Genomic DNA, 26502 nt, shown 5'->3' with positions numbered 1-26502 from the left:
TTGAGAAGTGAGTTTTAAACCATTTTAAAACACAAAAAAGATGAAAAACGTTTATAAAGTGATCCTACCATCAAATTCGGCCGGTCCAACGCCAACAATGATAATTGACATGGGAAGACATGAAGCCTTGAGCAAAAACAAGAAAAAACAGATTAAGTTCAAATTAAAGTTGATGATTAACCAAAACACAAACCTTTGTAACTGTCCTCTGTATGAAGTGCTTGACATTTATGTAATATTATAAATGAATCAACTTTTTGTTAAATTCTCATAAAATATGGGAACATAAGAAAGATACAGCCGTATGCATAAAAGTACCGCTGGGTAAATGACATTTTTGTTGATTTTGTAAGTGAAAATAAGTTGACACACCCTCTACAGAGACCACACTTACACACGTCATTTTCTGCTGATTTTAATGCACAACTTCTATTTATTGGCTGAGTTTAACATATTGGAAAAAATAAAACATACAATATAAAATGTGCCATAACCTTTGCACTTTTTTCTAGGTTAATTTTTCCTTCAATATTGTAAATTCAGCAAATAAATAGTAATAGTGGAATAAAATTTGCAGAAGTGTGTTCTCTGTAGAGGATGTGTTTACTTATTTTCACTTACAAAATCAACAAAAAATGTCATTTATCCAGGGGTACTCTTTACCTTTGTATATAGCTGTGCATTATGGGTAGGTATGAAATATTACATATTAATAAGAAAAGGGAACTTTCACACAAGCCATATGATATCATGTAAACCAATAATCTGCATGTTTTCCTCCAAACTCATCTGCAACATGTAGGGATATATCAAAAAAGTGGACAATGTGGGGGTCCAGTTTGTGAACAACTGATTTCCATAACTCAGTCTTAAAAGCACAGTACACTCTTACAACAGCAGTGCTGAAAACGACACTTTGATCCTGTTTACACCTGTTCATTTCATGTGACTTGTATCTAGATTGACACCTGATTTTAACCACACGCATATACACAATCATCAACTGCGTATGGTGCGTGATATGCAAATCAGCTCATATGCAACAACCAGTTGACTGTGTTGTTTCTTGTTTTTCCTGTTCTATTAAGAAATATATATTTTATGTGTTTTTAATATGTTAAAATCAGCAAATAAATAGAGATTGTGCTTTACAATTTGTAAACAAATGTCATATTTAACTTGTTCCTTTTCCACTTACTAAAATCAACAAAACCTGTAAGTTGACCAGAGTGGTCAGACTTTTGCATAGGACTATGCTACATAGTTGGCAGTGTCCATCTAAAAAAGCTAGCCCATACAAATCAGAAATAGAACTGGGGGCTTGTGAAACTGTACAAACGTATTGGTGTACACTGGGCCTACTGCATTAGTGGAACATTGCACTGGCCCTGAGTGTGACAGGTCATCCATATGGATGAGGTCCGGCTGCTCGGGCTGCCTGGAAGCCTCTGTGGATCTGGCATGAAAAAGTAATAGGGACTCCTCAAAGAGCAATTTCTGTGACACTTTTTAAATGACAGCCATTGGCAGAGGTGAGAAAGCGAGAGAGAGAGTGAGAGGCAGAAAGGAAGAGACAGAAGAGAGAGCGTGCATGTATGTGTGTGTCATTAGGAATGATTGATCTGAGCGGAATTGCGCTGCTCACCCACTCCATCAATCTTACTTATTCTCTTTCAAATAGAAAACTCTGTCCTGGTTATACAGCTCCATCTCTTCTGATAATAAAGACGGGTGGCCCAGTGTTGATTTTGTCGGCGAAAATTTTGACTATAAGTATTCATTGAAGACCTTTTATTTCATGACTAAATAGTAATGACTATAATTGTGACGTTAATGAAAAAATATTGACAACAAAGGTTTGGATGAAATCTCTGGTCACTACACCCTGATGAGTAAAGACGAGACAAAATAGCTCTCTCTGTTTGGGCAGACAACCAAGATCACAGTAGCCATGTGGGTGTTCTGGATGATTTTTTCCTGCTCGGTGCATGTCCACACAAAGTCCAGCCTCCAGTATAACTACTGTGAGCAAGCTAACTGTATCAGAGCCTATTAATAAATCTAGCTAGCTTAAAAATTCGAGCCAAGTTATTAGCTGGCCTATTGAGTGATGAGCACCTCATCTTCACCAGCGGCCTGTCAGGTGAGAAGAAAGAGGTGAGATGATCTGAGGACACATTTCTCTTAAATTCAAACCAAAAGTTTATCATTCTCACTGAGAATGAAGTGCCATGTGGATTCAGCATAGGCGGAAAAAAACACCATCAATATGAAAATCCACCTGAAGATACGCCATCCCGCAGCGTCTGCTAAGGTAAATATCAATTACGCACAACGACTGATTTAATAACATTGGGCAAATGTAACGTTATGAGTCATAGTGACTGCTCTGGTTTTGGCGCTCAATTTTATATGATATATGAAAGAAGTAGAGTGAGTCAGTAACACATTCTCAGCCTAGATGACTAAACACATAGTTCTAGGTATGCTTACTTCTCATGGCATTTGTACAGTCAGGAGAGATATCCTTCAGAAAAATCCATTACAGTACCATGAAACTGTTTATGGCTAATGCATTGCCTAAAACTATGCTAAATCTGACTAAATCTTGGCTAAAACTAAATAAAAAGACTGAAATGTGACTTTAAATCAACTACTAATTTCAGTAATCAATAAAAAAAGAAAAAAGAAACAAAGACTAACAAAAACATTCACACAGGACTCATGAGGCCACAGGGAACAAAATGCAGTATCCATAAAAAGCTTCGCAGCAACTTAATATTACTATATGAAAACTCTGAGCACAATCCATATTATATGACATGTGGCATTACATCTTCACAGAGAAGGCAACCAATACAAAGCCTATTAGATAAACAAAATGCTAAGCATGTGCTGATATTCAAAAAGGTGTGCCATAATATTCAATAAACACAATATTGTTATTGTGAAATATCATCACTGTTTAGTCAAACTATTTGCAGTTTCACCTGAGGTTTTCAGATATGCAGAGTAGCTCTAGGTTAACAGGCTCAAATTGTGATCCTACACTTTTTTTTCATTTGTACAAATGTTTTAGTGTGTTATGAGTCTCAGCACCTTCAAAGGTTGCAGTGATGTCCTCTCATACTTAATGTGCTAGCTAGAAGTTATATCACCAGGCTGGAAAAAAAAACTACTGGAAACAAAAGATATGATGCCAATTAAGAAAAAAACAGAAAAGAAGACAGAAATCCCCAAAATATATTTGCAAGCACTTTATAGTTGCAAGCACCGTTAAGTGCCGTGCAGTGCAGCCAGGAGGCGGCACCCAACCCGAAAGTAAAAATCCCACAAGTGTCCGATCCAGAAGCAATACCAAGAGCTGCGGAGAAACGTCATGAGACTGCCTCAGCAGCGAACAGCAGAACTTTTAGGTTAAGCGTCCCCTCCTGGCCACCCTCCGCAGCACTGGCAGACGCTTCTCAGTAAAGTGCAGCCTCCAGGTTACTCACCATGGCGCTCAATGATGCTTACGACACACTCATTCTGGGGATTTCTGTCTTCTTTTCTGGAATACTGTTGTCTCAACGGCCGTCATGTCTTTGGTTTCCCCGGCCAGGTGGTAGACCCTTTAATTAACACATTGAGTACTGGAACCCTCTAGCTAGCACATTGAGTATTGGAACCCTCTAGCTAGCACACTGAGTATCAGAACCCTTTAGCTAACACACTGAGTATTGGGATTCTCTAGCTAGCACATTGAGTATTAGAACCCTCTAGCTAGCACACTGAGTATCAGAACCCTTTAGCTAACACATTGAGTATTGGGATTCTCTAGCTAGCACACTGAGTATTGGAACACTCTGTCTAGCACATTGAGTATTGGAACCTTTACCAAGCGCTATGAAAGTGTTCAGACCAATAACACACTAAAACATCTGTACAAACATCAAATAAAGCATGGGATCAAAATGTGACCCCATAGTGGGATACAGTTAAACCAGAGCTGCTCTGCGCATCTAAAATGCCTCAAAAACTCTCTGCATCTAAGAATCTCTGGTGAAACTACAACTTATTTAACTAAAGTGATGATTTTCATAGTGCCCACGATAACAATATTGTATTTGTTGCATACTATGGTATACCTTATTGAATATCGGCACACTTTTGGCATAGGCCCCGCCTCCTAGTAGCTCTCTGTGGAATTCAATGGCAATTGCCATTATAACCACCAACACATTATAGCTATTAAAAAATTACAATCTCAAGACTACATATATGTACATGTATGATCTTTCATATGTAGTGTTTTTTTCTTAATCCAATACTGTGATGATATTGCAAACTGTATTAAAAGGTTAGGAAATTAATATTTTTAAATTAGCACACGTCGAGAAGGACAATAGTGAGTTTGTGAACAGTAGCTGAAGTAGCTAAGTGCAAAAGTGACTAATACACTAAAAGATGTTGAAAGTTTCATTTGTTACATCTATACTAGTTTAAAATGAGCTTGAACTTAATGTTTATCTGCGCTTAATGTTTAGCTGCACTTTGTACAACTTTGAGACATAGTGTTTCTCGTCTGGTGAGCAGTAGCCTTTAGATGGCTGCAGTAGCCTTTAGATGGCTGCAGTAGCCTTTCTGTGTTTTCTTTATTGAACTTAATTGATTAGGAGCTGCAGCCAAAATGTAATACCCAGGTTCTAGACTGCACTCTGGTGGAGTACAGACTTCAGACAACTTATAATTTATAGATATCAAAAGGCATAAAGCTACTTTGCAAAAATTCAAATTAACTTTTAGATTTAAACTTTCATGACTGTTCAAAAATGTGAAAATTGTATTCTTTCCTAGAATTTACATTACAACATAACATAAATACACTGGTGAATCAGAGATGTGACATTGTTAAAGATCGGTCTACTTTATTTTGACCAACATGATTAGCTTTTGTTGGATTACATGAATACCTCGATTCTTCGAAACACCTGCGGAAACACTTATCTGGAACTGGGATTGGTCAGGATGCTCATAGCACACAGTAAAAAACAACTCTGTGATTGGTTAGACAGCTGCTCTGTATATTAAAGCCTTCCATAATACCAGTATTGCAAAAGCCAAAAATGACTACAATAATGATTAACCAACAATATTCTGTGCAATGTCACCAGAAATCAATCTTTTATGTCAATTCCCTTTTAGCAAATGTGGCCCCATTTTCCCAAAGCATCACTCTAAAGTTTGGAGGTGTGTTCAAAACGACACTCTACTCGTGCACCATGAGGCTCGTGAAAGTTTTGGAAAACAAACATCCAGGCCATATTTCGAATTGAGCGAGACTTCAGCCTGTATTACTGTCCTATGTCTTTTCTAAAAGGGAGATGCAATACAGAGTAACATTTAAACCAGCTCCACGCAAGACTGGCACAGAGAATTGCCAAAAGTTGCATGTACGATTTCTCAGACATAGACAATAAAGCAGCTGTTCCTCTTTAACTTTTTGTAAGTTGCACTGAACTGCGACATATACAAGAGCATATGTGTTTGTTTAGCTGATTTCTAGAATCTGCTGCTTATTTTAACCCTTGAAATTATCGTTTTCTTCTGCAATAACCAATACAGTTGTATGCAAAGGTTTTGGTACCCCTAATCAAACAACATGTTTTGTTGATTTCCTAAGTGAAAAAAGTTAACACATCCTTTACAGAGAACATTTGCTTCTGCACATTTTAATGCATTTTAATTTACTGATTTTTTGCTGAATTTAACATGTTGGACAAAAAAAAACATAAAATGGCCTGTGCAAAAGTTATGGCACATTTTATGTTTGATTTTTTTTTCCAATATGTTGAACAAAGTATATAAAAAAGTGCGCATTAAAATTTGTGGGAAAATGCAACGTTTAAAGTTGCTCTGTGTAGAGGATGTAGAGACTTTCACTGAAATATTCTGTCAAAATTTCTTTTAATCTGAACCACATTTGTGTTTGTATGTAGCAGATGAATTTTTTTTTATATTTATTATTATTATATTCATTTAATGAAAAGTTTTTGTTGTGTGTATTCTAGTTTTATGCTTTTTTTTTGTCATTTTCTTATTAAATAACCAGCAAAATGCAGAATCGAACCTTTTGATACAGAACAGAAATTGAATGTAAATATAGTTATTACATAATTATGTAATTACATCTAAAACTATGTAATGTAAACCAAATATATAGCAAGATGGCAATAATAACTCTGGACTTATGAAGGTTAAATGATCATGTAAGTGTAACTTCATTTCATGCTACCATTCTTATTTTTTCAGCTTTTTTGGTAGTGCATAAAAGCCCACACGCAAGTACCACCCAGTCATTACCATCCTTACATCATTATATACTGTTAAACAAGCATAAAGAAAGTGATGGAGATTTTGTCTTACAATCACTTACATTGACAATGGACTCTTTGGTCTGGGCCATGTCGGAGATCACTCCGTCTGTGATGATGAGCAGGATGAAATATTGAGAGCCGTCCTTCACTGAGGCAGCGTACCTACGAGAAAACACATACTCATCAATCACATGTCAGTCACAGCCTAGCAGTCTAAAGCACTGGATGCACAACAAGAGCTTAGAAACTCAATTGATTACCAATAGTGAGGCATCAGCAGCACATAGTCAATTACCAGAAAACCCACTGTCTCACTAAACACTTATAATAGAGGTCAATGGGCAGTTGCCTTGTGTGAGTCTAAATTTTTGCCCATGGCAATTGACCAGATGTGACAGTGATGTGATTAGATGACTTGAGTTTTCCTTTAAGGGTAGGTTAGGTTTAGGGCTCAGGAGAAACTTTAACAGATATCAGGGTCCTTCTACCATGACGGCGGCAAACGGGGTATGAATGTTCAAGTGTAAAATGTTGTCTGTTATAATAAACAACATCAGTTAAGTTGTAACACCACTGACCGTAACACCACTGACAAAATGACTAAAATCTTTTTTAACATGGTCCACTGCCACTTCAGTTTCATGTATAAATACAGTTCCAATATTGCATTGTGTGCTGTTATTTCTATTTTTAAAATGACTTAATGTTTCATGGGTAACACCACTGATGCAATTTTTATGCGACACATGAAGCTTTCAGAATTTAAGCCACCGTAAACTTAGTCCTTCTTTTTTTGAGCTATGCATACAAGAACTCATTCAAACTCATTCACACCTTCCTGTTTTTATGTATTTAATTTAAATTTACTTGTTTTAATTACATTTTATGCTTTGGTAACACCACTTATAAAAAACTTTGGCATAAAAAAATATTATTGAGATAAAAATACACACACATTTTCAATAATTTTAACATGAGATAGATAATATTTTTAATACATTGTAATTGAAAATCAAGTATCAAGCTAAAACTGATGTCCAAAACACCCATGCATCTCCAAAATGGTAAATTTGCAGAAGAAAGCAAAAATATGCCTATGAATGTAAGTCAATGTACAAAAAAATGTATCCCAAGCAATTCTGGAGCATTTTCATGGTGAAAGTTTTACTTAACATAAGGAGCGGCTGCTGTGCTGTAGAAAAAAATGATGTAGAAAAATAAAAAACAGAAAAAGTGGGGATATTTCTTTTATTTGGACAGTGATGATAAAAAAATATTGTGGAGTCACTGCTTTGATGTGCTATTTCTCATGCACAATGTGACTAAAAATCACTACAATAAACATTAATAAAGGAAGAATGTTTGGTTGGTTTATTAAGAATAGAACAAAGTTTACACAGACATTATCTTCATAAGCTTTATTCTTATTGTGAGCTAATTTTTATGGCTTCATTTTCCACAACAATGGCAGAATCACCCATTTACTTCAGAGTCAAAGACATCTACAAAGCATCAGTAGCACCAGCACTAATAAAGTGTCAGCCTTTTTTATATGAACAGATTTTACTTCACTTTTGCGTGGGTATTTCAGTGAGCCTCCTGCGCTGGAAATAATATGTGCCCATGTTATGAGCACCAGGAACTTAATGAAATGAATAACCTCTCTAAAGCCTGCAGGTAATTACAACCAGGGCTTAGCGGGTCTGTATATTTGTCTTATTTCCAGATGGAATTTTAGTTTTCTCCGATATGGTGTGTGCGTGACCTTTCGTTTCCTCCGGCTCCCAAAGGCATAGTGATATTTAAGGAGCAAACAGAGGAAGGCTTGTCTTTGCCAGTTCGGTAAGGGAAAGCCAGTGTCTCTCTCTCTCGCTCTCTCTCTCTCATCGTTACAGTTTGCGAACACATTGCTATGGGGTAGGTATAGGACTGTGAAGAGCACAGGGGAAGCAAACTGCACAGTTTCTAAGCGTTAGTGCCACAGCACAGCGGTATATTATTAAACCGCGTGGGCGTGAGACATGCCACAAACGCTGAGATTAAACAGAGAAAGAGAGAGAGAGAGAGAGAGATGAGAGCAGTGCACACTGACAGCTCTGCCTTCAGCGCTGATGTGGCACGGCATGTGTGCGCCTGTGTGTGCGTGTGCCCCCCGAGAGCATCAGTGATAATGACTTGGAGTCCGTTAGCCGAACAGCCTTACTTGTCACCTCTCGGACATGGTGTCATTTGCCCACTCGGCCAGATCGACATGGCGAGACCCACACAGCCGCCTTTCTTTCTTCAAACCAAGCTAATTAGCACATAAACCACTATGGCAGGCACATGTATAGAAAGTTCTGGGCTCGAAGATGTCGTACAGTGGAAAAACAACATATTTGTCATTTCAAATGAAAAATAAAAGCAGCCGACTATACAGTAGTCCTAATTGTGCTGATTTGATTTATGTGAAGTCTGCTGGCTTTATGTTGGTTGACAAGGCAATGAACAAATTGTGTTTTCCTATTCTGGGGCCCTGGAGCTTTTGTTTTCAACAAAAACAGAACAAAAGCATTGTTTATTTCTTGTGTATTATTTCTTTGTTCTTTGTTTTACAACTGCTATCAATTAAGGTTTATGAACACTCCTAGTTCTCCCATGGTGTATCTTCTTACACATTATATAATTATTTCTCACGCTTAAGCCATTGAAACAAGTAGAGAAATCAAAATTCTAAAATTTTAAGCCATATTTGTGTTTGTAAGTAGAAGAAAATGTTTCATTATGACTTAAACCTGATGAAAAGTTATTGTTGTGCATACAGCTGTTATATTTCATGCATATTTTTGCCATTCTTTGACATCTAAACAAACATAATATACAGAACATAAACTGTATATAATTATAACTCATTACGTAATTAACAATGTAGCTAACTTTGTTATAAATAGATAAGTGGAAGGTGTAGGAAGTGACAATAATAACCTTAACAGTAACACTTTATTTGGAGTGGTCCTTTGTAGATGATTAATAAACTCTTAACAGAGTATCAGTAACGCATCAACAACATATCAGTGAAGCATCTGAATACACTGAAGTAAATATTTTGTAGATGTTCTGTTGATACATTACTTACATTAAGTAGATCTTTTGTTAATATGTTACTTCCATTACGCAAAACCTAATCGTACACAACCTTACCCAAAATCTAACACTAACGCTGGCCCTAATCCTAACCCTAACCTTAACCTCAACCCAGAACCTAATCTTAACCCTCATGTTTTTGACATGTTACTGAGAGTCTGTTGAGTGTTTGTTTCATCCAAAAGGACTACTGAAAGTTTTGACCCAGTATGGCTAAATCTTCTCAAAACAGTCCTACAACATATGTTACTCAACAGTTTCATTTGATCCTATTTGCCAACTACTTACCCATCAACAACTTAGAAATTTAGAGCATTTTATGGGTTTCAATTGTTATTTTGGATAAAGGAGCCTCATGTTTAACTGGAATATCTCTTTCTAGCATTTATGTACTTATTTTTATTTAGATGTAGATATTTTATGTGTGTTGATGACATCACATCATAAATAAATTTTATTTAAAAAAGTGAATTAAATCAACTTTTATTTTACAGGTCAAATTATTACAAATGAAACCAAAAACCAACGTCTTATTCCTTTCTCCTGAAGAAAACTGACACTTGTCACTGCTACTCTTGTGAGCGCCAGGGTCAGTCTGATAAAATTCTGAAGTGCCATTCTACCCTGAGTTTCAGAGGAGCATGAAATGTGTTTGTGTGAATGTGTGTGTGTGTGCAAAATCTTACAGGTCATTGCCATAAACCTGTTTTGCAACACGATATGAAGGTTAATTGTTCATTACATTAATTGCATGTTCACTTGATAAGTTTATTATATGTGTCTTTTCTACACTGCATGTCTTAAGAAGTGTAAATTATAACTATGATCGAGATGGATCCAAGAGCACATCATTCAAACCACCTGTATTTACACACACATACACAGTAATATGACACATGGCAGACTATTCGTCTTAATTACTACACTGAAAAAAATGTTGCTCTGAATTGACATGATTCAAATGTGTCAAGTGGTTGCTCATAAATAAAATGTTTTATATCAACACATGTTTTGCCCAAAGATCTAACTTCTTAAACTAATGTTGTTAGTGACTTTTGACACTTGACATTTAAATCTCTAAAGCGCTGCATTAGTTTTAGCAGGTAGTTTTAGAGGAAGGTGTGGAATGCAATTTGTCTGATTTGATTACTCGATTCATACGGGACAGAGCAACTGTGTGATTTCTCCAAATTCCAGCCTAGAATGGAAGATCATAGCTCAAATGTTCACACCAGCATTATGCCACCAGACACACTCAATGACAATAAAAACACACCTCACGGTCAAGTTTAATAGCAGGTTTAGTTTTTTCATTAGCGTGAGGTGGATAAAAAACAGCTACTACACCTTTTTCTGAGGGAGTCAGACTGTAAAAACTACACACACTGCAAATTCATACTGGATTAAAACCACTCTACAATTATTACAGTCATAATCTAAAATACTACCCACACTGTACGGCACTGTATTTGCATTGTACAGTTTAAACTATCATTTGCTTGTAAAAATAAATAAGTAAGCAAACAGGGTGAGTCTAGGCATTTTGGGTCAGTTTAAAGTCCTACACTATGTGTAAAGTGTGTGCAGTCCCTGATTTGATACGTCCTATTCAAAGCCAGAGCTATCAGGTGTTAAGGTTTATTTTAGAGTTTGTGGAAGATGTGGAAGCGCCATAAAGCAAAAACGCTCCAAATGACTTTAACTTAATTTCTACTGGATTAATGTCCTTTATCTTATCATTAATCCCTTAAATTACAGTAAAAAATAATGTAGCTCAAATAGGATTTGACTCTTACTGCTCTGTAGTGCCGGAAGCATCACAGCGCACTATTTGCTCCATAAATCATGTTATTAACTTGCACTCTTCTCCACTTACTCCATCAGCTGTTCCTGGAACCTATAGGAAGCGATCGATCCTGGAGTAAACTAATTATGACAAGCTCACACACAGGCCAAGCAGAACACACAGCTGCTACTTCGTATTGATCTGCCTGGAGGTGATTTGATATTACCATACAGAGAGCGAGTGGACTGGAGGTTTCATCAGCTTCCAGTTTTTTCCCCCCACACTTTGTGATCAGAATGGTCAAACCTCACATTACCCAATTACGTAAATTGATTTAGATGCAAATAAGTTTGAATTTATCTATAGTACTGTGCAAAAGTCTTCGGCAAAAATGTTTTAAACAATTTATCTGGGCAGTAAGTGAGCAAAGCGGGTTAACATTTGGCAGGTTTGTGTCAACACAAGCGAATCACCAAAATCACCAATTACCAAAATAGCTTTCTACAATCTTAAAAATATAGAGAAAATCAAAGGTTTGGTGTCCTGACAAGACCTATAGAAGCTCATCCATGCTTTAATCTCCAGCAGGGTGGATTTCTGTAATGGTCTCTTAACTGGACTTCCCAAAAAGGCAATTAAACAGCAACAGCTTATTCAGAATGCTGCTGCAAGAGTTTTAACCAGGACCAAGGGAACAGAGCACATTACTTCAGTTCTAAAATCTTTACCCTGGCTTCTGGTTAGTTATAGAATAGATTTTAAAGTGCTGCTACTAGTCTATAAATCACTGAATAGTTTAGGCCCAGAACACATCTCTAATATGTTTAAAGAATATAAAGGTCTCTTAGACCAGCAAACTGTTATGTTGTATAAAACACAGAACAAGAATGTCTATATAGACCAAAGCAATATGGACCAAAGACATCTTTATGGACCAAAGCAGTATGGACCAAACATATCTTTATGGACCAAAGCAACATGAACAAAAACGTCTATATGGACCAAAGCAAAATACACTCTATATGGATCAAAGCAATACAGACCAATGTCTACATGGACCAATGTAATACATACCAAAGATATCTATATAAATCAAATATACTTATTTCTGTACTTATTTTTGTACAATATGGACCAAAGACTTCTTTATATGACCACATACAGAATGAACCATCGTCTCTTCTCTGCAGACCTTTGCTACCTACTACAGTCGAATTCCTGATGCTGTCTTGACATGTGGATGTGTTTTATCAATTCTTTATGAGCTCTGAATCAGTAATTATAAAAATGGATAGTGTCCTTTTTTATAAAACACTCCATATACATGCATGTAACCGCACAATCAATTATATTACGCATTGATGTGCCACGTTTTTGATGTTTTACAAAGCAGTATGCAGTACAAGCTGTTACAAACGTTTAGATTGGTTCAAGCGACTGGATCACAATGCGTCTCTAAGACACATTCAACCCCTGAACTTAGCTGTGCCCGGTGTCGGACGGGGCTACAGAGTAAATAATAATAGCAAAAATCACTAATTTTGTTTTTCTGAACAAATAAAAACTTACTGTCCAGATAAATAGATAAAATTCTCAGACTTTTGTCCAGCACTGTATATCAGACAAATCAGAAAGAAAACCCTCGACTGATACAGAAGCAGTTATAGAAACTTCGGTTATTTTACCTGGCTACATGGTTGATGACTGGAGAGAAGTTGGTTGGGCCGTAGAGCTGGACAGACTTTAGGCTCTGATAGTACGCCTCCATTACACCATCTATTCCATTACAATATGGGTTCTGAGGGTTTCCGTTCTGTGGAAACAGAGGAGGAAAGAAAGAACACATCACTAAGAGGCTTTACTATACAAATTAGCAATGCAATTACATTTTCAATTAAATACTTCAATACTTCAGTATTTATGTCAGTATTCACAAGACAAAACAATATATTTTATTCATTAAAACCTTAAGCTGAAGTGAATACATTTGTTCCATTTATAACACTTACAAGGCATAGGCCTAGTTAGGAACATCATATTCTATATCTGCTCCCCTGTCTGATGACCTCAGACTAAAATGTTACAGAAAAATATGTACAGAGATTATCATGTAAGTTTGAAGGCATCAAAATCACTCATAGAACTCATACAGTATGTGGCACTCTTAACTAGATCCCTGTCTTTTAAGTTCCATTACTTGGATATGATGCTTCGTAACAGAGTTATAAAACGGAAAATGTCTGTCAACACAATGTAATTTACATAATAAAACATCTTGCGCATACTGACATGCTGTTCATAAATAATCAAGTATTGCTTTTTAGACACGTTATTCGGTGCTTATGCATGTGTTATGAAGTCTCTACGTAGCCTTTTTCTTTATTCAGTGTAAAGTAAGCATTGTGTACATTTTGTATATTTGTTACTGCTGTTGGTGGCAGTGATGACGTGTATGTGTGTGTTTTGGGGTGCTCATGCCTCTGCAGTCTATAGATCTATGAACCGATTCTGTCAAATAACAGGGACAGAGGGAAAGCTCCTCTTGAGCTCTATTGTAAAGAGAGTGACATCTATAGTGGTCATTAACAAAGCCTTTGTGCCATCTCTCCAGCAGATCCAGCTGTCATCGATGTGTCCTACTCAGCTGCCACTCTTCTGCTCCACAGATGTCAGGTCATCTTTACAGCTTTACTTAAAAGTGAGTAAATTTTAACTTTCCTAGCTTTGCTTTAAAGTGAATAGATTTTAACTTTCAAAGATGTTTAAATTGTTGACACCTAAATTGTTGCACACTCATATATATATATATATAATATATATATATATATTTCTGGGCCATTTCTTTTGGTTCATTCTTCATGAAATTTACACACAATGTAAAGGGCAAATTATGTCAAAAACTGAAAAATGACAAAAATGTAGATACAAGGTTTTGTTCCGTATATATATATATATATATATATATATATATATATATATATATTAAAAAATCGATTCTTAGATGCATCGCGATGCGGACGTGAATGATTCTGAATTGATTCACAAATGTCAAAAATCGATTTTCTAATCGAATTTCAATTTGTAATGTAATGTTGACGGAACGCAAAAGGCGGAACTTGGAAGTGTGGAAGTGCAGCGCCCGGACAGTCTGTGGCGGCACATAACAAAAACACAACTGGATGAGTGAGAAATCCGACCGGCTCCCTCTGCATTAAAGCCAGGTCAGGTCAGGAGTCACAACACAAATGATAAGAAGAGCCATTTTGTCCTTTCAACAAAGATCAAACCAGCTTGGGAGCCACAACATTTAATGTCTGGTATGTCTCAGTATGTGATAATGTCCTAGTATAGACTAAACAATATAAACGAAAACGCAGATTTACTTCGCTCTGCTTTAAGCTTTAGCTCAGCTACAGCCGCTTTCCTCCCATCTCCGCTAGAAAACTGTTCCTCAAAAGTTGAATAGTTTCTTGTAAAATGTCTCTCAAAGCTCGACTGTTTTACGAGGCTGAAGTCGCTTCTTATTCTCCAGCTTCTTGTTCGAATTTTCACGTTCCACCTTAAATTCTAACTGAGGTGCCAGAACGTAAACGCGGGACTATTTAAGGTGGAACGGGGAAATTAGAAAGAGAAGCGACTTCATCTTCGCAACTTTTTAGTTAGTGTTTGACAGTCTCTCGTTGCAGATTTAATGTACCAGGAAACCAACTGCGCTGCTTATAAATGTAAATAAGTCCATTCATCTCCAAATGTTCGTCCATCTTTCTCTTTTCCTTTTTTGTTCACTACTTGCTCGGAGAAACCTCGTTGCTAGGTGACCTGCAGTCTGCACGCCAATTCTCCGTCGTTGAGAAACAGCGCTTTCGCGCTATGTTGCACACGTCCCGTCTCAAAGATACTTTACTGACACAGCGATCCCCCCCGTCTCTACAACGAGACCAAAACCGGAGTTATAAGATCACTAAAGAAAACGGGCAGGACGGCTGTGCTGCGATCTGCCACTGGATCTTAATTCACCCTAACAGTGCATTTTATCGCAGATGAGTAGCAGCAGCATCTCATGCGCTCCAAACAACAGCAGTGAATGAGAGTCTTCTAGTTCACTTGCCACATCTCTTGCATTTGATTTACTAATAGACGATATTGGAAGTAAATGCATTATGGATCATTACAAATACTTTGTTTTAAAACTACCAAGTCCTCAGACAGTAAGAAAATAGAAATCATGTATAGAAAAAAAAAGATGCATCGATAATCGTTTTATAATCGCATCACAGCCCTCTGAATCGTAATCGAATCGAATCGTGAGGCGCCTAAAGATTCCCACCCCTAATATATATATATATATATATACATACATATATTCCACACACCTGTAAATATACTACTGTGAAAAAATCTGAGACCTTAACTTTTTTATTCACTTTCCAGTGGAAACAGTCATAAAGACAAGTTATTCATTTTTCAGTGTCAGGAGGAAAAAACAGATAACATATTTAACAGAACATTACACAGAAGCTTCACAACTAAATATGATTTCAAAGGTTTCAGTATTCAGTGTGTTCACACTTTTCCTTTATTATAGCTTCCATACTTTTTGGTAGACCTGCTCAGTTCAGTTTTAGAAGTTGGTTGCATTTTCTGTTTCTCAAGATCGAAGTAATGTTGAGGTCTGGACTCTGGGGTGGTCAGTGCATTGTTCTGAGAACAGCAGCGGCTTCTTTGTGGATTGGCAAATGTTCTTCTTTATTGTCTATTTCTTTTTCGCATGTAAAACAAGGTAACAATGTAACATTTGTGTGGATTGAAGCAGCAAAAACAGTAACATATTTCATTTTTGCTGACCATTTTCAAATCTGCAGGGATATTTTTCCACACCTCCAAAGTTCAGTCTTAGAAGTTGGTTGCATTTTCTGCTTCACACAATCCAAATTATCCCGATCACATTCAGTGAAGTTGAGATTTGGACTGAGGTGGTCAGTCCATTGTTCTCAGAACACCAGCAGCTTCTCTTATCTTACATTTAATCTCATCAAAAAAAAATGTACTTATTGGATGTTTTGACCAGAAATTAAATAAATGACCAGTGGTCTCTGACTTTTTTACCATATATAAGCCTCAGCAGCCTGGCATGTGTGAACGCCTGGATGAGTAAACCATTTGCCTTCCTTTCTTTTACTCTTTTCTGTGTGAAACGCACTCACAGTATCCACAACCCAGATGGTGCAGCATCTGTCTGCCATTAAGAACACAGCATGCTCTTTTCTGCCCATATTGCAACTACTATAGAGTCTTCAACAAATGAGCAGGAGCATGGCATGAGGACCAGTTCCAACCGAGCTGACAGAAGATAAAGGTGACATGCTCTAAAAATAGACTCAAATTCTTGGGGAAGGTGTAATTTCATAATTGAGAGCTAAAGGATATGGATGTATTTGCTTCATAAAAATGGAATAAAGGAAACCTTATTGCATTGCTTCTGTGACTTTATGAAGAAGGTGAACGGAAACTGCGGGTACTGAATCCTCCAGAAAGACAGGAACTGAGGTTCTGATATGCCGAGGCTTACAGATACACACTCATGTCTCTCTTTCATCTATACACTCAGCCACTTGCTCTCTTCCTGTCTTTAATCTAGTTCCATCAGATTCAAAGGGCTCAAAGAAATGGGAAATTACAAAAACTTAAAATAAGACGCTTGCGATATGACGAGGAAATAAAAAACGAGCAAACAAACAAACTCAGCCACGATGCAGTAAGCAATCATCGCTCCAGCAGCAGCAGCCAGAAATCTAAAGCAGCAGCACATAAAGAGTTTTTTCTCTGTTAAAGACCCACTTGTTCACAATAATTTTCTCGCAAATGGGAAAGGTGATATATTTTCATAATTGAGGTAAGGCAATACCCCCCCCCAAAAAAAAGAATTCTGACATTTTCTCTGATTACATTTCTATGATAAAGAGCAGATTATGTAATTACTGCTAAAATACCTCCTTAAACAGCTTTCAAAAAATGAATTGTACTTTAAAAAAGCAAGAAGTGGCCCAATCCTTAGTGATGAATAGCCAATTACGTGCCTGCTATTAAAAAAATTACATATATAAACAACTGAACTGTACTTCAAAAAATCTACAAATGAAACAATCGACCCCAAAACTAGGCTTGAGTCGACTGACAAGTCTCATCAATAACTGATAAATCCCAATGGCCATCAAGTCAGACAATTTAAATGTCAAAAGTGTGCCTTCTGTAGCTTTAAGATGCTGAAGTAAATCAGATTTGTTGTCTTGTTTTTTTAGGTGGGAAGCACCTCACAGACCTAAAGCTAAATGAGTGACTAACTCGCTCAATCACGTTTAGCAAGCTGATGATTCTCCACAAGGGGGCGTATTTGGAAGTTAGTAGATTTTGGTGCTTCATAAGTGTGGTGCTTCACATCAGTGAACAATCTACAGAGAACACACTTACACATGACATTTATCTGCAAATTGTAGTGCAGAATTTAAATTTTCTTGCTGAGTTTAATATGTAAAAAAAAAATGTGCCACTTCGCACGCGTCTTATTTTATTCCCCCATATGTTAAATTCAGCAAATAAACAGTAATTGTTTATTAAATGTGCAGAAGAGTGTTATCTGTAGAGGATGTGTTAACTAATTCTCACTTAGAAAATCAACAAAACATGTCATTTGACCAGGAGCGTAAAACTTTGCATATGACTCTACATGGACTTGAATGATTTTGACATTGTGGCTACATGTTGTTAAAACAAAAAGGCAATTTAATATATCCCTGAATAATTGATGAGTAGGTTACAATAACAGTAGGCCAACTTAGCACATTAAGCTTTGGCCATTTTATTATTTTATCAAAAAGTGATTTATAGGTAATCATAAATGTGCAATTTATTAAACCTAGAGCAAAAACTACCAAACCACACCAAGTTAGCTTAAAAGCAGACTTCTCCGTGGTGTTACTACATTACCTTTAATAATGGGTTTGGAAAGTGTCTCTCGCTTGACGACCTTCCATAACGATCGGCAATCAGTGATGGCTAGGGGGGCTTGTTTGGATGATACTGCCCACAATCTCAGTAGCCTAGTCCAAACTCTACGTGATAAACAGCCTATTATGTCCATGATATAAAAAATACTGTATTTATAAACATATTTTAGAAACTGAACTGAAGTGAATTTTAAAAATCTACAAATGCTAAATGGCCCCAAACTCTGTGATAAACAGCCAATTATATTCATGTTGTCCAAAATATTGCATTTATAAACATTAAGAAGAACATTAGAAAAACTGTATTTTAGAAGTCTGAATGCAATAACTGGCCCAATCTCTGAGATAAATAGCCACTTATGTCCAAGTTGTCATTTACTGCATTTATAAACATGTTTAAACACCACACTGTATTACACAAATCTGAAAAAAAACAATAATTGGCCCAATAAAAAAAGTGGAAAGGCTGTTTTTGAGTTTCTAAATGTTTCATTTTAGTTTGCAAAACTGTTCTCCACACAAAGTAGAGCATGTCAGAGCTGAGGGTCGGATCTATCTTTGAATTTCACAGCTTCCAGAAGCAGAAAGAGTATAAAGTAGCACTTTAATAATTTACTACTTATCTTTTATGTTTTGCCTTTATGTAGGCAGCTGCTGTGATTGCATATTTATATATCATACAATATGTCACCTAATGAGAAAATCATTACCGGGAGATCTGGAAAGTAGGCATATCATAACTGTACGGTGAGTTTTGGACTTGGCTTATTATGCAGCACTGAGTCTTCAGATGTTCTTGCAGCACAGAATTTAAAAAAAATACTTGAGGAAAAAAATGTGATTCTAAGGTTTCAGAGAAACACATACAAGTCACTTTCCACAGGCGCCCTTTCTGATGGGTCACTGAGGTGGGCGAGGGGTTGTCAGTGCGAGAAACAGATACATGCAGTAGGCTGCTAGATATTATGACTGTATACACAGCACTGTGCAAAAGTCTTAGGCCACCTGAGCATTTTCAAATGCTAACAAACATGAGCACAATAACTTGTGATGTGTGTGAATATGTTAGCTTATTCATTTCCAAAGATCTACTCAAGGAAGCCCAGCATTTACCATCCAATATCTACAGCTGTATGCAAAAGGTTTATGCATCGCAGTCACATTTCACATTTTGATTCACTTCCTAAGTGAAGTTAACATCAGCTCTGCATGGAACAAACTTAAAAATGACATATTAATGCAATTTTAATGGATAATTATGATGTATTTGCTGAATTTAACATATTGGAAAATAATTAAACATAAAATAATATCAAAGCAGTAATGCATATGATTAGGCTGACATGGGAATAGTGATGCACTGACCCACTGTGCAGTGCTGTTGGACACTTAACTGAACCTTAACTGTGATTACATCACGAAAATTGACGACTGAAGTATGCAAAAATAAAAAATAAAAAATAGCAATAACACTCAGAGACATTCTGGAAACAAGTGCTCTGGTCTGATGAAACAAAAAATCAACTCTTTGGCCACAATGACCAAAGGTATGTTTGGAGAAGAAAATCAGCAGCATTTGATGTAAGGAACACCTTGCCAACTGTTAAGCACAGGGGTGGATCTGTTATGCTTTGGGGTTGTGTGGCAGTCAGTGGCACAGGAAATGTAGGGATAGAGGGAAAAAGTAATTCTACTAAATATCCTTTTCTATACTTTTTCACCTTTTAAGTTTTATAAAGTTAATGTTTTGTTGCATATATTGTAAGATTTATACAGTGTTTCACAAGCAAAAAACACACTATTTTCACCCAAATATATAATTTAAACCAGTGATTCTCAAACCAGTAAACAGGGTCTCACCAGTTGGTCCATATTTTTGCTCATAACACAAAGATATAAAAGAAAAAATCGGGTGAACTGCCTGGGGGGGCCATGATTACCCATTTGAGAACTACATTTACATTTGTTTTTATGTTTAAAGGGCAGCCAGTCTTATACTCATGTGTACACTCCATTTCCTATTATTTTTTTACCAAAGGACAAAAACAGTGTATAGTTGTAGATGTTCTGATGTATGGCATCAGACTATTCTTCGCAATTTTCTGTTCTCATGTCCCTGTCCTTACCAAATTAACATTATAAAATTAAGTTAATGCCTTGATTGAATAACTTGCCTGCAGAAACTTACGTGGGACATCTGTGATTGGTCAAAATAATCACAGCAAGCAATAAACAATTTGTTGCAGTCTAATTTGCATACTGCAGCTTTCTTTATCACACAGGATCATATCACAACAACAATTAATAAACAATACACTGTGCAGCATCTACTGAGTAGCCTCATGTTTGCAGTGGTTTTTGTGTGGTCACTTACCAGGGCAAACTCGTGGGACACTCTCCCGTCAGGTGGCAGTTTGGCACCAAAGCCCAATGCTGGAAACATCTTGTCACTGTCATAGTCCTGAATGATTTCACCTACAGCTTTGAGTGCCATGGCGTAGGCGTTGAGCTGGTATGGACTCATGTAGTGCAGAGAGGTTGGCTGGGCAGGGTTGCCTAGAAACCACAAAGAAAAATAAATACCAGTCAAGGTTCAAGACCCCATTTTCACCTCTCACTGAAAAAAATCAATGCAATGACTTGACGTGATTTAAATGTGTGCATCATTTCCACCTGAATAAAATAGCTACTGCCAAAAGTAAGTAAATTGAAAGATAAAATTGTGCTAATGTAATAAATTTCATTCACATACAAATTATGTACACATTTGAATCAAGTAAATTCAAAACATTACTTTATTCAGTGCTAAAGATTAGTCTACAAAGGAAAGGCTTTAGAACATCCTGAATGGCACTTTTGTCACGTCCTACTTAGCACAAATTGGTATTTATAGCATGTGTACCATGCAGCAGCATATATTACACTGCTCTAGCACAAACATATCATATTTGCCTGTTATAACTGCCCTTCTGTAGCGTTTTAGCCTACTCTATACATTTATTTTTCATATTTTATTTGTACATTTTATGATATTCTTTGTGGGCATATGTGGTTTTTATGTGTATTTATTTACATACTATATGTATTCTCTATTGTCCATTTATGCAAGCATACTTTCACCAAGATAGATTCCTCATACATGCAAGTGAATTTGGTCATTACGGTGATTATAATACTGCAAGTATACAAATAGTGTACCTATGAAAACACTTTCATAATTAGTTTCTTCTAATTTTACACATATATGGTAGATGCTGTATATATAACACGCTGTATATAACACACTGTACACTGTATGTGCATCTTATAATTCCAAAGCAATTAAGTGCTGCTTTTTCTGTCTTAGAAGTTCATTAACACTGACTTGTTGATCAATTGGAAACCAGACAACTTATGAAACTCTTATGTACATTAACCACGACAAGGTGAAACATGTAAAAAACTCTGCTAACTCAAATTTAGCCTGGAATTTCATTTTGCGGAGTTACAGCCTGTCCCTGCTCTGCAGCTGCCGCCTGGATTTGACGATTTAAACCCGGAGGCCACACCGCTGAAAGATACACCATGATTTCTCTGAAGTGGGTATAATAAAAATGGCCCTCTGATACATTACGGCATTGAACTCACTGGTGCCCCCCGTGCCACCATGAATGGATCTAAAAGGCGGGTCCTTCCTCATAATCACAGTGATCACAGCTCTTTACTACATTACACCTTGCTCATTATATTAGAGGAGGGCCGTCACTGGTTGCTCTTTGTGCCTCATTTGCATACATTTCAATACTTCCCAGCAGTCCCCTGATGACCGCTGCACTCACCGTTTGAGGCGGTGAAATCAATCGCCACAGTGAAATTAATCTGAGTCCTGTAGAACAAAGAGAGGGAGAGAAGAGTGTATTTATTTCAGACATGTCTCGGCCTTCTGCACATAATAATAACAGGTAAGAGCCTGCAGGCTGAACCAAAGTAATATCAGGATTCTATAAAGCTTTCACCCTGACAGATATGAGCTATACCTGCCTGTGTGGGAAAATGAACAGATCAAATAATAGGTGGGAGCCAGTTAAACAAATGTGTAGAGTACAAAAGAGCAAACCGTAATATTTAGCTGAAATAACACTGAATCATCATCTGACTACACTGTGTGCGGTCGAACCACACAGTTTTGGAACACAGAAGACGTGTCTTTGTCATGCTCAGCTGTGATATTCAGTCACTCTAACGGCAACAGTAACAAGGCAAGGTTGATTTCCTCTGGTAACACTACAGAACAAAACTACTGCAAAATTGTGTTGCCAAATTGGGCTAAACTTTGCTTTCAGAACTTGGATATAGAGCTAATATACAGTAACACTCAAGGATTGGTGTAACTTTTTGTCTTGGTCACACAAGAGAATGGATGTAGACATATTGTATAGTAACACTGGACGAGAATTTAGATATAGAACTACTGTATACTGGTATAGTTCTATAGTAGCACTGCAAGATTGGTGTAACCTTCTCTCTGGTAACACTACAGAACTTCGGAACAGTACTAGAATTGTGTTGCAAAATTGGTCTAAACTTTGCCTTAAGAACTTGGTTATAGAACTACTGTACAGTATCACTCCAAGATTGGTGTAAATTATTGTCTTGGTCACACAAGAGAACCTGGATGTAGACATATTATATAGTAACACTGGAAAAGAATTTGGTAACACTTTACTGTAAGGTGCTGTTCATAAGGCTACATGACACCTACATAAGGTTGTCATTACAACTGACATAACCCTACATAACTGTTGATAAATGCTTATTACAACAGTCATCTGTCATAAAGGCTACTTTAGCTGACTTTGATCAAAATTGGCAAATGTAACCTTTATAGCGAATGGCACTTATTGGAACAAGCATTTATAAACAGTTAAGTAGGGTTATGTCAGTTGTCATGACAAGCTTATGTAGGTGTCATGTAGCCTTATGAACAGGACGCTACAGTAAAGAGAGGCTGAGTTACTGAGAATTTAGATACAGAGCTACTGTATACTGGTGTAGTTCTATAGTAACACTGCAAGATTAGTGGAACCTTTTCTTTGTTAACACTACAGAACTTGCATATATTACTACTGTACAGTAGCACTGCTCTTGGTCACACTAGAGATCTTGAAGAAACCAGAAAATAGTTCTATATAGAACCATAAACACTCAAAGAACCCTTGGTATCATGAAAGCGTCCTTCAGATTGTGCTGTAGATGGTTCTATATAGAACTGTTTTGAAAAGAAATCTATATAGCTCCAAAAAGAGTTCTGCTATTGTTACGATGTCAAGCTTGTAACATTACACACACTGCTATACACACTTAAAAAAGATGGTTCTTCAAGGGTTCTTTAGTAAAGAAAATGGGTCTATATAGAACCATGAACACTCAAAGAACCCTTTGCATCATGCATTGTGAAAGTGTTCTTTAGATAGATGGAGAATATGTTTTATATGGTTCTATATAGAACTGTTTTGACAAGGGTTCTGTATAGCACCAAAAAGGGTTCTCCTGTTGTAACAAGCTTGACATTATAACATTAGAAGACCTTTTTTGGTGCTATATAGAACCATCTACAGCACATTTTCCATCAATCTGAATAACGCTTTCACGATGCAAAGAACCCTTTAATCACACAAAGGGTTTTTTGAGTGTTCATGGTTCGAAAGAGAACCATTTCATTTTCTTTACTAAAGAACTCTTGAAGAACCATTATTTTTAAGAGTTTATAGCACTTCTTTCAAAAAGGTTTTACATTGAACCATCTATAGCACATTCTCAATCAATCTGAAGAATGCTTTCACGATGAAAAGAACCCTTTAATCACACAAAGGGTTTTTTGAGTGTTCATGGTTCGAAATAGAACTATTTCATTTTCTTTACTAAAGAACTCTTGAAGGACCATCATTTTAAGAGTGTATAGCACCCCTTTCAAAAAGGTTCTGTATAGAACCATATACAACATACTCTCCAACAATCTGAAGAACCCTTTCATGATGCAAAGAACCCTTTAATCATGCCAAGGGTTCTTTCAGTGTTCATGGTTCTACATAGAACCATTTTCTTTACTAAAAAAACATGAAGAACCATCTTTTTTAAGTGTGTAGAACTAATGCATACTGCTGTAGTTCTATAGTAACACTGAAATTGGTGCAATTTGAACATACCAGAGAAACTTGAATGTACACCTAATGTAAGTAACTCAGCTAGACTTATATGAGCTTTTTCTTAACACTTCCATAGTAATACTGCAAAACAGGTGCAATGTCTGGTTTAGACCACACTAGAGAATTAGAATTTAGGGCTTTTTTATAAGTACACTGCAAGACTGGTGCAACCTCTGTTATTTGTCACACTGGGGAACTTGTATACAGATCTACAGTAGACCAGCATAGTGAGATCAGCGTAACGTTTCCCCTTAGTCACACTAGAGAACTTGAATGTAGACCTATTCTATGCTAATATTACAAAAGCAGTCAGGCTTAAACACTTCACTGTGAATGGGCAGGACTAAACTGATGTGGGCTGAATAGGTGCATATATGTAAATGTGTTGGTTTTCGTGACACCACAAAAACAATAAATTTAAAACGGACTGTTTTTGCAATTTAGTTTCCGTATGTGAACTATATGGACTTTGGAGTGCACAGTACATTTGGGAATCTTTAAGAACATACCGCATGAAACTCATTTATTTCAAAATGCGAGAACAGAGCTTTTTTCCATGACATAGGCCCTTTAAGTCTGTTTAAATTACTTCAGTTTTAAATCAGCTGGGCCTGGCCAAAGATGTGAAAGCATGTTATACCCAGAGTATAAATCATTCTTTGAAAATGTGAAAATGTTTCTTTCTATGTGTGTCTGAATGTGCATATCTTCCTCTGGAGCTCAGATATCAGTGATGCCAGGAGGAGAAGATGAAGAGGATGGATAAGACTTTGTATGTGTGGCTGGGTTTTGCTGGGACACAGAGCAGGCCAGACTGATGCCTTAAGTACAGAGCTGTCTCCTCTCGTTATAGCACCCTCATTACCAAGGTTACAGCAGTTACACACACACTCAGTAATACTGTGTGTAAATATGTGTCTGAGGGAAAGCGCGAGGCCTCATTTTCCCTGGACCATTACTGCCTGAATACACTGAAACACTCTGAAAAAAGCTTTTTTTTTTTTGAAAATTCAAAATTCAGATATTAAAGAGAATAACAGCTGAATTATTCTGGATCGCTGCTGTAAATAATTCTCTTTGGGAATACATTAATTCAGTGTTACAGATTAAGGGCTAAACCAGTTTGGTAACAAACATGCTGAAGCTTGCCTCTGTTATTTCTTGTTTTTATTGTTGTGCTTTCCATGTACAAGATCATAAAGGGGAATCGCTGCACAATGTAGAAAACAGCACATCATGATTGTAACAGTGGTAATATTCACACTGCTGAATCCATTATGTGAGATGGTTATAGGCTGGCCTTCAATATTGTGATTAAACTGTTTAATAACACTAACAACAATGAGCTTTACTTGTATAGCACCTCACATACATATAATGCAATCATACTAAGACATGGCTAAGAGGTTAAAAAGAAGGAAGAGTGGAGGGGGGAAATTGGGAGCTCGAAGGGGACCCTGAGCAAGGACAGTAGGAGGAGTGTGTGGTGGAGTGTGTGTGGTGATCTCTGTGCATGAGTGCTGGGCTTTTTTAGGAGACTAAGGGTGGCCTAGCTGCCTGGGGGACTGCTGAATTATGCATTTACACAGACACACACACACCCACACACACACTTTTTTATACCTAGGACATGGAGTGATACACATGTCCCATAAGTATTATATACATGAAAGTACCTATATGTATTAAGACATCCCATATGTTCAGCATTTGATGAAAAGAACACCTTGCCAACTGTAGATGGAAACACTGCATATGTAGATGGAAGAATGGATTCCACTAAATATCAGGAGATTCTGGAAGTTGGTCAATCAAGAAACTAAAATGACCTGGATCATACAGCAGGATAATAATCCAATACCTCAAAATCCACCACAAACTACTTCAAGAAATATAAGTTGGAATGGTTTGTTACAAGTTTTGGAACTGCCCTCACAGTCCTGACTTGAACATCACTGAAAAACCCTGAGTAGATCTCAAACATGTTGCACATACAAGATGGGCCAGAACTGGAAGTTTTCTACATGAATGAAAATACCTAAAACATG

At 36.9% G+C, this 26502-nt stretch overlaps 1 protein-coding gene across 2 annotated transcripts in view; it reads right to left on the bottom strand.

The window, feature by feature from the left end:
- Nucleotides 1-26502, bottom strand: part of LOC118812377 (copine-8) — a 180591-nt gene that overhangs the window by 5355 nt on the left and 148734 nt on the right. For both annotated transcript variants that reach the window (XM_036577347.1, XM_036577348.1), the window contains 5 exons: nucleotides 22088-22134; nucleotides 20644-20825; nucleotides 12951-13078; nucleotides 6416-6518; nucleotides 69-126 (listed from right to left, as the gene is read on the bottom strand). In XM_036577347.1, the coding sequence (XP_036433240.1) occupies nucleotides 69-126; nucleotides 6416-6518; nucleotides 12951-13078; nucleotides 20644-20825; nucleotides 22088-22134 (518 nt within the window). The remainder of the gene's footprint in view (nucleotides 1-68; nucleotides 127-6415; nucleotides 6519-12950; nucleotides 13079-20643; nucleotides 20826-22087; nucleotides 22135-26502) is intronic.

This window comes from Colossoma macropomum, unplaced genomic scaffold (assembly GCF_904425465.1).
Source record: "Colossoma macropomum unplaced genomic scaffold, Colossoma_macropomum, whole genome shotgun sequence".
In the NCBI taxonomy this organism is placed as follows: Eukaryota; Metazoa; Chordata; class Actinopteri; order Characiformes; family Serrasalmidae; genus Colossoma; species Colossoma macropomum.
Note: the sequence above shows the minus strand (reverse complement) of the source record. Positions and strands in the feature narration are given on the sequence as shown.